The sequence below is a fragment of the Ipomoea nil genome, unplaced genomic scaffold (genome assembly GCF_001879475.1).
Source record: "Ipomoea nil cultivar Tokyo-kokei standard unplaced genomic scaffold, Asagao_1.1 scaffold1421, whole genome shotgun sequence".
Classification (NCBI taxonomy): domain Eukaryota; kingdom Viridiplantae; phylum Streptophyta; class Magnoliopsida; order Solanales; family Convolvulaceae; genus Ipomoea; species Ipomoea nil.
The window spans coordinates 9,039,343-9,051,625 of record NW_017617849.1 but is presented as its reverse complement, the minus strand read 5'-3'; the positions used below and the strand labels follow the sequence as shown (position 1 = coordinate 9,051,625).

The 12,283-nt window shown below is 35.4% G+C and overlaps 3 protein-coding genes and 1 long non-coding RNA gene across 4 annotated transcripts; all 4 read left to right on the top strand.

Moving 5' to 3' along the window:
- Nucleotides 1-1,350: 1,350 nt before the first annotated feature.
- On the top strand, nt 1,351-6,074 carry LOC109187192 (proline-rich receptor-like protein kinase PERK15). Its single transcript, XM_019337316.1, has 8 exons — nt 1,351-1,997; nt 2,537-3,028; nt 3,254-3,340; nt 3,426-3,496; nt 4,763-4,839; nt 5,021-5,168; nt 5,299-5,460; nt 5,544-6,074. Exons 1-8 carry the CDS (start codon nt 1,652-1,654, stop codon nt 5,868-5,870), a joined length of 1,710 nt encoding a protein of 569 aa, XP_019192861.1. The 5' UTR covers nt 1,351-1,651; the 3' UTR covers nt 5,871-6,074.
- A 427-nt stretch (nt 6,075-6,501) lies between these two features.
- Nucleotides 6,502-9,141, top strand: LOC109187279 (ras-related protein Rab7-like). The gene is made up of 7 exons (XM_019337454.1): nt 6,502-6,734; nt 7,089-7,115; nt 7,217-7,316; nt 8,206-8,352; nt 8,443-8,523; nt 8,594-8,739; nt 8,860-9,141. Exons 1-7 carry the CDS (start codon nt 6,682-6,684, stop codon nt 8,927-8,929), a joined length of 624 nt encoding a protein of 207 aa, XP_019192999.1. The 5' UTR covers nt 6,502-6,681; the 3' UTR covers nt 8,930-9,141.
- LOC109187280 lies at nt 7,327-7,772 on the top strand. Its single transcript, XR_002055261.1, has 2 exons — nt 7,327-7,554; nt 7,634-7,772. It is a non-coding gene; the product is annotated as an uncharacterized LOC109187280 (long non-coding RNA).
- Nucleotides 9,142-10,098: 957 nt separating the features above from the next.
- LOC109187231 lies at nt 10,099-11,063 on the top strand. Its single transcript, XM_019337380.1, has one exon. The coding sequence runs from the start codon at nt 10,321-10,323 to the stop codon at nt 10,840-10,842; it is 522 nt and encodes a 173-aa protein (XP_019192925.1). The 5' UTR covers nt 10,099-10,320; the 3' UTR covers nt 10,843-11,063.
- Nucleotides 11,064-12,283: the final 1,220 nt, after the last annotated feature.

The following is a 12,283-nucleotide window of genomic DNA, read 5'->3' as shown; positions in this document are numbered from 1 at the left end:
AGTAAAAATGTACATTTTACCTTTATTACAAGTTACCAACATATTTTCGGTAATAATTGCTTAGTTATTTAATTACGTAAAATTAACCAAAATTCCAACTAATGAATCAAAATTGGATTATAATAAATTTCAATTTTAGCAAAACCAATATATCACCGAACCTAAATAATACCTACTGCCAAATTAATCGATCAAAAAATTTTCAATTAATTATATCCGATTAACTAATTTAACCAAAATTATACAAACCAAACCAAAAAAAAAAAAAAAAGAATAAATTATTCACATGATCAAATAGAAACAATAGACATTTCCATTACACACCAAAAATACATGCAATGTCCGTGCATCATCTTGCATGCAAACATAGTACACACAAGTTTCTCTTAATTATAAACTTTACCAGATAATTATGTAGTTTTTTTTTTCTTTTTTAATAATTCAAATTTATTGGCATTCTTTAATTATATCCTAAATTATATGAACATGTTGGGGTCTATGAGCTTGAGGAAATAAATTGACCCAATTTACATTTCAAACTCAATAATCAACATAAAATTATATTGTAGACTTTTACATACACGAGTTCAATTTAAAACCCAAACACTAGCTCAATAGTTGTGGATTTGTGGTAGGAATCAAAACCATAAATAATTTCAGTGATGGAAAATAGCTGGACAAGTTGACAAGTTTCAGTGGTCGTTCACCAACTCGGGAGGAACCTTGTACAAGCAACCATACTCTCACGTGCCTCCAATCTTTGTCTGTCGTTTTATTTCTATTATTATTATTTTTAAAATTATTTGTATGTATAGTATCATATCTGTTGAAAACAATAAAGATTAATGTTGTTGGGCTTTAAAAAAAATGTTGGTGATTTTCATATGCATTTTTAATTATTATTTTTTTTTTTGGAAAAGGAAATGATAAATAGATGTTTGGTAAATAGTTGTTAACTGATTGATCGAATTAATGAGTTTGATTAGTTGATTGTAGAAAAATGTTAGATAAATTAGTTTTTTAGCTGATAACTTATTATATGTAAAAATGACTTTTTAAAAAATTGATCAAAAAATAATAAATTATTATAACAAATTAATTAATCAAATACTTATATTAATTAATTATTTAATAAAGTTAAATAATTAATAATGATCAAAATTAAAATTATTTGATAAGCTAACTATATTACTAAACATGTCAAAATAAATAAAGTGTGTGGCTATGCAGACGTATAATGTATAATCTAGGTCGAATCCGAAGCGATAGGCTTTGATTCATCGTAGGAGGAAAAATCCAGTAGTGTATAAAAGGAATGTTGATTCATAAATGGGAATCGACGCGCTGATTTTTGTCCGTGGCACTACGGCCGAGAGAACGGTGTCGTTTTGCGTACGGTCATTTTCCATATCAATATATCATCGTCTTCGCTGCTACTGTTCACGTTGCTCGCCATGTGTTGAAAAGCTGCGTTCTGCGTTCGAAATTCTTTTTTTCGTCACTTTCTATACAGTCCAGCCAACCCCAACAAAGTGTAATTGAAGTACGGAGAAATATAAAGGAAATACAGAAAACGGAAAGGTAAAACCGATTGCATTTCAGAATCTCCGCCGCTTCTCTCGCCGGAAATCTATACAGCTAAGTTTTTCCGATGTCTTCGGATGATCCGGCGGGCGTGCTGGCTCCGCCTCCAATGCTGCTGCCGGATAACCCAACTAGTCCGGGGAACGCCACCGCCGCTCCGCCGCTTACTGACAGCCCGCCTGCTCCAGGAACTCTGCTGTCTCCGCCGCCTGGGGCAAACGGGAGCTTCAAGGCCGTTCCTCCCCCATCGATATCGAGTAACAACCAGGTAAGGGTGGCGCTCCTAATCGGAATAGGCATAGGTGGACTTATTATGCTTGTGTGCGTGGGCATTTTCGTGTTCTGGTACAAGAGGAGAAAGAGGGCTCATGGTTTATATGGTTTTGCTAATGCTTCTGAGCAAGGCCCCAAAGGTGAGATCTTTATCATTATTTGAGTAAAAGATTGGATTTTTAGGTTTAGCAAATGTTCTTATGCTCCACTTTACTATCTGCTCTACTAGAATGTCTGCTGCCATTAATTTGTTGTTAAATTGCCGGAGTTTCCACTAACATTTTTAATTTAATTGGAGTAGGACATGGTGTGTTTGTCTTTCTCTCCTTAACCACTAGTATTAGTACTTAATTATAATAATAACAGATGTCAAAGTAGCCAAATGGCTTGAATTTGTACCAGATTTGTATAATTATGTTTATTTTATACATATTAATCACATGTTCCAATGTGTGCTATTTTGGATTATTGTCATTGGGTCAATTTGATGTCTAAGATCTATTTCAGTTTGGAGAATCATAACTTCCATAAACACTGCAATCAGAGTAGACCTCTTCAAAGCATGAACAAGATAGACACACATAATATCATAATGTCATATGTTGTATTTTTGCATTCTTTGAGGTTGAGCTCTTGTTACTCTAACGATGATATTTACTAATGCTTGTTTCGTTCTTAGATTACCCTTTTGGAAGCCAGTCACATAATTGGCCATCAAATGTACCTCCATCATCGAACAACACAGTTGGAATGCCACAAAAGCTTTCTACTGAACCTGGCATTGTATCAACTTTCCAATCTCAATTCTCTCCAATTGATCTTCCGTCTTCAAAACAAACCCCTAATGTGGGCGCTAGTTGCTCAAAATCTACTTTCACCTATGAGGAATTAGCAATTGCAACAGATAACTTCTCCAATACCAACCTTCTTGGTCAGGGTGGTTTTGGATATGTTCACAAAGGAGTGCTTGGTGATGGAAGAGAGGTTGCAATTAAGAAACTAAAAGTTGGTAGTGGACAAGGGGAGCGCGAATTTCAAGCAGAGGTGGAAATTATTAGCAATGTTCATCATTTTCACCTTGTTTCACTTGTGGGCCATTGCATTTCTGGGGCTCAGAGGTTGCTAGTATATGAGTTTGTTCCAAACAATACTTTGGAGTTCCACTTACATGGTTAGTACACTATCTTGAAGAAGGGAAGAGTTTGGATTTCTAGATTTTGAATAATAATTCATTAATTTCTAGCTTCTACTGCAGTACCCTCACATAAACGTTTGAGTTTCAATGCTTTTTCCTTCTAATGATTCAGAGCCATTGATATAGTAGATTCTTTTGGTATGATATCTCTACATTTTTCATGTGACTCTTCATAAAACTCTGGGTGAAAACATTTTTCAGGGAAGGGGCTGCCTCCAATGAGTTGGGAAATAAGGATGAGAATTGCTTTGGGTTCTGCCAAAGGATTGGCTTATTTGCATGAAGACTGTGAGTTTCAAAATCCTACGTTTCTTAGCAATAATTGTGTATATTCTTTTGTTTACTGTAGTATTGAATTTTGTTGATTTTGCAGGCCGTCCCAAGATCATACATAGAGACATCAAGGCTGCTAATATTCTTCTAGACAACAATTTTGAGCCTAAGGTGGAGTCATAAACATGCATCTGCACTCAAAATTTTTATATGCATATATACTGATGAAGTTTTTGGCCATCTATAACATGTTTTTCTTTGATTGCTTTATTCACACTGGCTTTTACTGAATAGTGACACTAATCCCCTCAAGTGCATTAGAAGAGATCGGAAGTTTAGTTTTCGTAATATGTGTGTGGGCTGATTAGAATGAACTAATGTAAGCGCTAGTAACTATCCTGTTAGGAATATAGCGGAATAATGCGGAAGCGAATGATCGAAAATTGAGAATTATAGAAGTTAAATAATAGGGAAAATATAGTAAATGACAAATAAATAATTAACAAAGGGAAAATATAAATATATATATATATATATATATATATATATATATATATATATATATTAATCTCTAAAACAGAATTACAAAAGGAAATATATATATGTTATACGTAAGAGAAAGAAGGATGAATTGATATTGATGCGATACATTGCCGCAACATTTGTTCGAAATCATTGTATAAATAGGTGCTTAGTTTGTTGCTTTCAATGTATCGCATCAATATCAATTCATCCTTCTTTCTCTTACGTATAACATATATATATTTCCTTTTGTAATTCTGTTTTAGAGATTAATATATATATATATGTATATATATATATATATATATATATATATATATTTATATTTATATTTTCCCTTTGTTAATTATTTATTTGTCATTTACTATATTTTCCCTATTATATAAAATATATATATTAAATTGAATATAATATATATATGCTATGTGAAGAATAAAGATAAAGAAGGAAGAATGAATTCAATTTGATACATATATTTTATATTTTCTCATTTTATATTATATTCATTTGTCATTCTATATAATTTCTTCGTTTATATATATTTTCCCTATAATTTAACTTCTATAATTCTCAATTTTCGATTCTTCGCTTCCGCATTAGTCCGCTATATTCCTAACATATCCTTCCAAAAAAGAAAGAAATACAAAATGCAAATCTCTTAGTTATTTATGAAAGCAGGAAGTTTCTGCATTATGAGAAATCAAAAGTTTAGTTTTTATCTTGATTATTGCATTATAAGTCATTCCCACCCAGCATGATAAAATATTTTTGTGAACATGCAATTGTCTGATATGGGTGAAAATTTGATTACTTTTACTAGATATTACTGGACTATATGCTTTTTTTTTTTTTTTTTGGCATGATCATGTTAAGATTTTCCTTGATCACGAACATTGGTATTAATTCTTTATCCAGGTGGCAGATTTTGGTCTTGCTAGATTGAATCCTGATGCTGATACTCATGTCTCTACACGAGTAATGGGGACTTTTGGGTAAGATGCATTTCTTCTTCATTAGAGCTGCTTTCTTCTTCTTCTGCTGATTAATCTGTTTTGGCTGCAGTTACTTCAAATTGCTTGAGTTTTAATGTTTTGTTCTGTCTGAATCTCCTGTATTGTTACTTTCATCTTCATTCTTGCGTACTTATCATTCATGAACATCTACCTCTTGCAGATATTTAGCTCCTGAGTATGCTCTTACAGGGAAACTGACTGAAAAGTCAGATGTATTCTCCTTTGGAGTCATGCTTTTGGAGCTGATTACTGGGCGGCGACCGATTGATAAAGCTCAATACTACCTTGATGATAACATTGTCGATTGGGTAAGTCTTCTTTACAGGTTTATTATTCCAAAGTTTAAAACTTTTGAATTGATGGCGTTTGCAATTGTTAATTGTTAATTGCAAAATCTGGAAACGTATTTGGGAAGGTGACACATTTTCATGAATTTAGGCAAGACCTTTACTGTCACAAGCAATGGATGATGGCAACTTCGAGGCTCTTGCTGATCCAAAGTTAATGAAAAATTATGATTCCACGGAGATGACCCGAATGGTTACTTGTGCTGCTGTCTGCGTGCGCCATTTGTCACGGCGCCGGCCTCGGATGAGTCAGGTATCGTGAAGAGCCATTTAGAGTTCCTGCATTTTCATAAGAACACGTTTAATCCCCCTTGTACTGCAACTTTTCTGAGGCAGATAGTTCGAGCTTTAGAAGGAAACTTACCGGTGGGTGATTTAATCGGGGGAGTTAGACCTGGACACAGTGGGATTCAAGAACCCTTCGGAAGCTCAGATTATGACTCGGCACAGTACAAAGAGGACTTGTTGAAGTTCAGGAAGATGGCATTAGAAACCCAGACGCAAAATTCCAGCGAATGCAGCGGCCCAACCAGCGAGTTTGGTCCTCATCCTTCTGGCTCGAGTAGCGAAGGCTTAAGAACAACCCAAGACACGCAATCCGGTACTGAAATCCAACGAGGAACCACTCCAGAAGTGAGAGAAATAGAAATCCAAGGAAGTTGAGATTTGGAACTATGAATGAAACATGAGAAACTGACTAACCTTACATAGGATTTCTTGATGTTTGGCATTGCAATGCCATTCTGTTCATAGTTGTTCTTGTTTGTTGTTCAATGATTATTTGAACCTTAAAATTGGATCCAGTGTAAGTGTAACAAATATGTCTGACAGTCTGACATCAAGAAATTTTCACTCCTGCTCTCTACATATTATTATTATGTTAGATCATACTACGTAATATTTATTCAGTTATTGTGTTAAAATGCATTAAAAATTTTTAAAAAAATGTTTGGATTATTAGTTTGAGTAAAAAAAATTTGTACACTGGTCATATGTTGTTTAATGGAGTATATATATATTTTTAATAAATAGACGTACCACGTGCATTTCGGTTGATGGTACTTCTGTACTACACCACTACCTAACGAAGAAGGACAAGTAGAAGTTATCAGGGAAATTGACAAATAACACGGAATAAATTATGTCTTTGTGTATTAATTTATAAATTACACAAAAAAATAATATTATTCACACTCAGAAAATTTTATATGACGAGTTATTGGGACCCACGACAAGCCAACTACAGATGAATCTTAAAACAAGAAACTGAATCCCCTCCAAGCTGTCTTTCGCTGCAAATTTTCCAACTGCAGCCACCCCTGATTCCTTGACTAGTGTTTTTTTGGTCTATAATTAATTAATTATTTATAATTTTAAAAAAGGAGAAAAATACATTCATAAAGTCAACAGGCTCTCCCCCAGCGTCCTCTCAGTTGATTGCTAGAAGATTTTGGAATTGAAGTTGCCGGAGAGAATGGCATCTCGACGGCGTACGCTTCTCAAGGTCATAATCCTCGGTGACAGCGGGTACTTATTTTTCTTTAACGTTTTCGTTTCAAAGTTTCCCAGATTGTTTCCTGACAAAATTAGATTGCTTTATGAGCTTTCCTATGTTGTTTCATTAATTGTCTATAGATATAAAAACAAAAGGAAGAAATATAAAAATTCAAACTTTGACACTTTTCTGTTCTGTTTTAGCTTTCTAGTAATACAAATATGGAAGCTTTCGCTTTTTGTCTTGTAAATCTTAATTTGGAAAGAGAAAAAATTTCTGGAATTGGCTAAACTAAACAAATGGTGCATGGATGTTGAAACGTCATAGTTTTTTTTGTTGTTGGCTTTATAATTAACTAGAAACTGTACTGTTTGGTTTGTCTGTAGGGTGGGGAAGACTTCTCTGATGAACCAGTAAGCTAGCTCAAATGCACCCAACACTTAAGTTCCTTGTTTCAAGATGGTTCTGATTTCTGTGTCTTGTAATACATTGTCTCTTATGTGATTGGTTTTAGGTATGTGAATGGTAAGTTTAGCAATCAATATAAAGCCACCATTGGAGCTGATTTCTTGACAAAAGAGGTTCAGTTTGAAGATAGATTGTACACGTTGCAGGTTAGACTTAATTCACTACTTCACGACTTTAAACGTCTCTATTCGTTTCCTTTCTTATATTTCCCTTTCATTAGTTTATGCACCTCTTAGCGTTGGAACATTCTCTTTGGCTTTTCATGCATAGTCCACACCAGTTATTTGCTAGATTCCATCTTTCCGGTTGTAGATACCGGGGTCATCATCTAGAAGGTTCTTGAGATATTGTTCTTTCATGATCTCTGTAGGCTCGGGTCATAAGGTGTAAAGTATGATTAATTGTTCAAAGGTAGGGTACACAAACAAAAATCCATTTTCTCAAAAACGTCTGATAGGCTAAGGCCATGCTTACTTAAACTTGATTGGCAGCACGCTAACACGAATATTAGAAATGTCAATTAGTGTTTCACAGTTGGTCTAACTACTCTTGAATTGATGTAAAATTTAATGCATTTTCTATTATATTTTGCCTTCTTGGAATGGTTCAATTACTTCAATAAGCCATCTAAAAACAGTGATGAATTAGTGAATTACTACTTAAACTTGGTTGGTTAGCAACACGCTAACACAAAGATTAGCATGTTCAATCAGTCTCTCACAGTTGGTCTAACTACCCTTGATGTGAAATTTAATGCATTTTCTATTTTGATTTCTAGCAATGGGCCAATAATCAATAAGCCATCTATAAACAGTGATGAATGATTAACAATTATATTCCTCGAGGAAAAAAAAAAATCTGATAGGCGAAGGCTCAAATGATTAACACAGTTGGTCTAACTATTGTATCGTGTTTTATCGAACTGTGCTGTTAACAAAAAGAATGAATGCCTTATCGTAAAAATGGCCAATCTTCGTGGATGACTATTCATGTTCTCCTCTAATTAATGGACGTGGCAATCATTTGTCGGGTCAGATATGGGATACAGCTGGGCAGGAAAGGTTTCAAAGCCTTGGAGTGGCTTTTTACAGAGGAGCTGATTGCTGTGTTCTAGTTTATGATGTCAATGTCTCGAAATCTTTCGAGAATCTTAACAACTGGCGGGAAGAGTTTCTAATTCAGGTTGCAGTCCACATATATATCAATTTCTAAAGCATCTTCTTATGCCTGCAATAAATTGCTGATATAGCACGGTTTGTCTTTACTGTCCAGGCCAGTCCCTTGGGTCGAGAAACCTTCCCATTTGTCGTTTTGGGTAATAAGATGGATGTTGATGGTGGCAATAGCCGGGTGGTAAGTTCCTTAACGTCTCTTCTAAACGAATATGCTCAATTGGTTATCTCATCTGAATGTCTTTTTGCAGGTATCCGAGAAAAAGGCCAAGGCATGGTGTGTCTCTAATGGCAATATACCTTACTTTGAGACATCTGCAAAGGAAGGATTTAACGTGGAAGCGGCTTTCCAATGTATAGCCAAAGATTCCCTCAAGAACGAACCCGAAGAAGAAATGTGAGTATTCAAACATCTTATCAAAACCATTACAGAATTCTCTTGTTACCATATATATGCATTTTTAGCAGCATTGTTCAACAGAGTTGTGAGTGGTCCATTGTTTATTGTGTGACATAGATATATCCCGGACACCATAGATGTCGCGAGGGGACATCAACAAAGATCAACGGCAGGATGCGAGTGTTGAAATATGGTCTTAATTGTTGCAACCAACAAATGGCTTTTCTGTGCATCATTGTATTTGTTTCTGCATTAATTCTGAACCTTACTGTAACACATGAGGGTGATGATAGCTTGTTTTCTTTTTCTGTCTTCTTTTCACACCGTAAAATTATTAGCTTAAGTGGATCCTGTCCAAACAATGATGGCTCTATATACGATTGTTCATTTTGCGATGTGTTGATGTTCACAGATGATGACCCACACGGTTCATTGCTGTGGTCCAGATAGGCCAGTACAGTCGTACCATTGAAAGGGATTCAACTTTGAACAGTTTGTTTTTTGTCTTCTTAATTTCTTATGCTTATCTTTACAAAAAGAAAAATACTCAAAATTAACTTATAACAATTTTTTCCATTTTTTTCCATTTTTTTTAAAGCACTATTGACATTATTACAAGGTACTATTGTTTTATATTTTCTTTATCTATTACAGTCCAAAGAGAGTTAATACCATATCACAGGGTTCAATCCTGTGACCTTCCCTAAAAAGAGCCACGTAGGTGTGCACTAGACAAATAAAATTAAAGAATAAGGTTCAAATTGACCACTGAACATAACCTGAAAATACAATTCAAATTGATCACTGAACAAAACCTGAAAATACAATTAATAGGGATGACAACAGGGCGGGGGCGGGGAGTATACCGCTACCCTATCTCCATCCCCGTCCCTGGCAGGGAATTAGAAATACTCTCCATTTCCGTCCCTGCGAGAAATTAGGCAGGAACAGGAATTCTCCATTTCCTGTCAACTTCTAGTTAAAATGTTAAATAATTTTAAATTTAATAATAAAAATTTTAAAATATAAGTCCTAATTTTAAAAATTAAAATTATATATATATATATATATATATATATATATATATATATATATATATATATATATATATTCGGGGATGGGGCGGGTGGAGAGGGGTGTCTCTGTCCCCGTCCTCAACGGAGAATCACAAATGTTTCTCGTCTTCGTCCTTGTCCCTGTTTTTTGAAAATCTTTTTCATTTTCGTCTCTTTCGGAGCGGGGATCGAGGATCTCCGTCGGAAGATGGAGCATATTGTCATTTCTAGCAATTAAGTTATTGAACAAAAAACAAGTGCAATTAGGCCACCGAACACTTCAAATTAAAGAATAACGACAACGAGCCGGCAGTGTCGGTGGGGACGGGAGACGGATTAGTCATCGACAACGCGCCCTCTGGAATGAGTGCCACGCGTCAATTGCAATCATATCTAAGGAAGGGCAGTACTGGAAACAAAAAAATTTCACTGTGACTATGACGCCCAGCCTACAGTCTGCTCTTTTTCTACGGGGACGATAACCGATACTAGGGCACGAGAGAGAGAGATCTAGAATTCGAATATGGATGCAACCGAGGAAGGATTGCTAGATAAAATCCGGCCACCGAGGCTAGAAGACGCCGGCCTCGAAGATTGTGCGCTGCCGCCGGAGTCCATCAAAGAGGCATTCCTCAAGGCCGCGAGCGCCGTGCGGTCTATCATTTCCACATCGGACGACGAAGCCGAAGACAGTTGCGTGGACGATCCGTGGCCGAGCACCGGAGATTCATCCGATTCGCTCGTCGGAATCACGGAGGGAGTCGACGGCGGCCCAGGCAGCTGCGTCACCGAGAAGCCAGGCGGTGGAGTTCCTGAAGTGGGCGGCGACGAGGTGGTTGTAGCCGGTGCAGGCGGAAACGAAGACAAAACGGATGCGCTGGTGGCACCGGGTCTGCCCCGCGGCGGCGGAGCTTGCGTTGACGGATTAGAAGGATTGAAGATCGGAGAGAAGGCGAAAAATTCAAGCAAAAAACCGGCAAATGCGGATGAAGATGATGATGAAAAGACTGAAAAACCAATCATAGTTGAAGGTGGTTATGCATAGTAAACCGTGTCATTTCACCATTAAATTTGCACTATAGTCTAGAGTTTATTAAATGCTTAAATGTAGATGTGACCTCCATTCTTCCTCCTTTCAATCTTCATGCCCTACCAGCCCACCCTTGGAATCTCATATTAAGATAGTAGTTGTACAACTTGTCTTGTAAGTTGAGCTAATCCATTAATGATGTTGACTTTCTTCCATATCCATTTCTATAATTCTATGTGCTGCGTTGAGTTGATGGATGGATGATGGATCTGTATCTACTATCTAGTGGTGGTTGCAATGAGCACGACCTTAACCTCCACAATATATAATACCATGTCTTTAACCTTAACACGTAATGTAATTCCTTACCCCAAATACTAGTCACTAAACCATTGAGGTAAACCCGTGCGAGTACGTAATGTAATTCGTTGAGTACACATTCTATGCGTTTCTTTCATGTATTCTATGCGTTTCTTTCATGTAATTTACTTATATTATAAAAGAAAAAAAGGGAATTTCCAGTTATAATCCGTGGTATAGATTTAGTAGGGAGCTATTTGTTTGACATGTGCATGAAGTGAGAAGTCCTAAGAACTGACAGAGCATACTGCCCACAAAGAGCCCCTCACTTTGAGAGGTTGCTCTCATACTGTGGCTGGTGAGACTCAAGTCTTGTTATTTTCTTCAAACTTAACCTCTATGATCGGTTGAATTACCCATATAAGTAAAGAGTGTAATTTTATTAAGTGATAAATTGGTAATAAAAATATTTTTCAAATGACTACAATTGCTTACCAAATATAACACATAAACTAAATTTATACTACAAATACTTTAATTTATTTAAATTCAATCATCGAACACTACAACATGCACTTGGTTGATTGGTGAAATAAATATTTTTTCTTATTAAAATTAAGGATCCTATCTTTAGTTTAAATTTAATTATCAAACGCTATGATACTCTTATTTATTAAAAATATGTGACTCCACAATTAATTTATTTAAATTTAGTCATCAAACCTTTCACCATGTATCTTTTTTTTTTTTTTTTTTTTTTTTTTTTTTGAAAGCAACCTTTCACCATGTATCTGGTTAATCACTTATTGAAGATCAGATATAAGTGACCTTATTTTTAATTTGTTTTCATTTAAAATTAACTTGTGATCTTGAAGTAATTTAGCATGTGTGGAGGGTGGGACTAAATCAATTTTAAGGGGAAAGGTTTTACTTTATTAGTTTGATTATCCATTCTGCAAGTTAAGATGCACCACTCATTGCCATTAAACCCAACAAAATAACATACTCCGTACTTTTTTATTAGAAAAAAAAAAAAAGAAAAAGAAATTGTTATCGCTAATGACTTTTTGGTCGAGCGTCACAAAGTAGTTATATAAAGTCGAGTGGCACAAAGTGGTTATATAAAACATATTATCGTTCTAAATTTTTGTACACA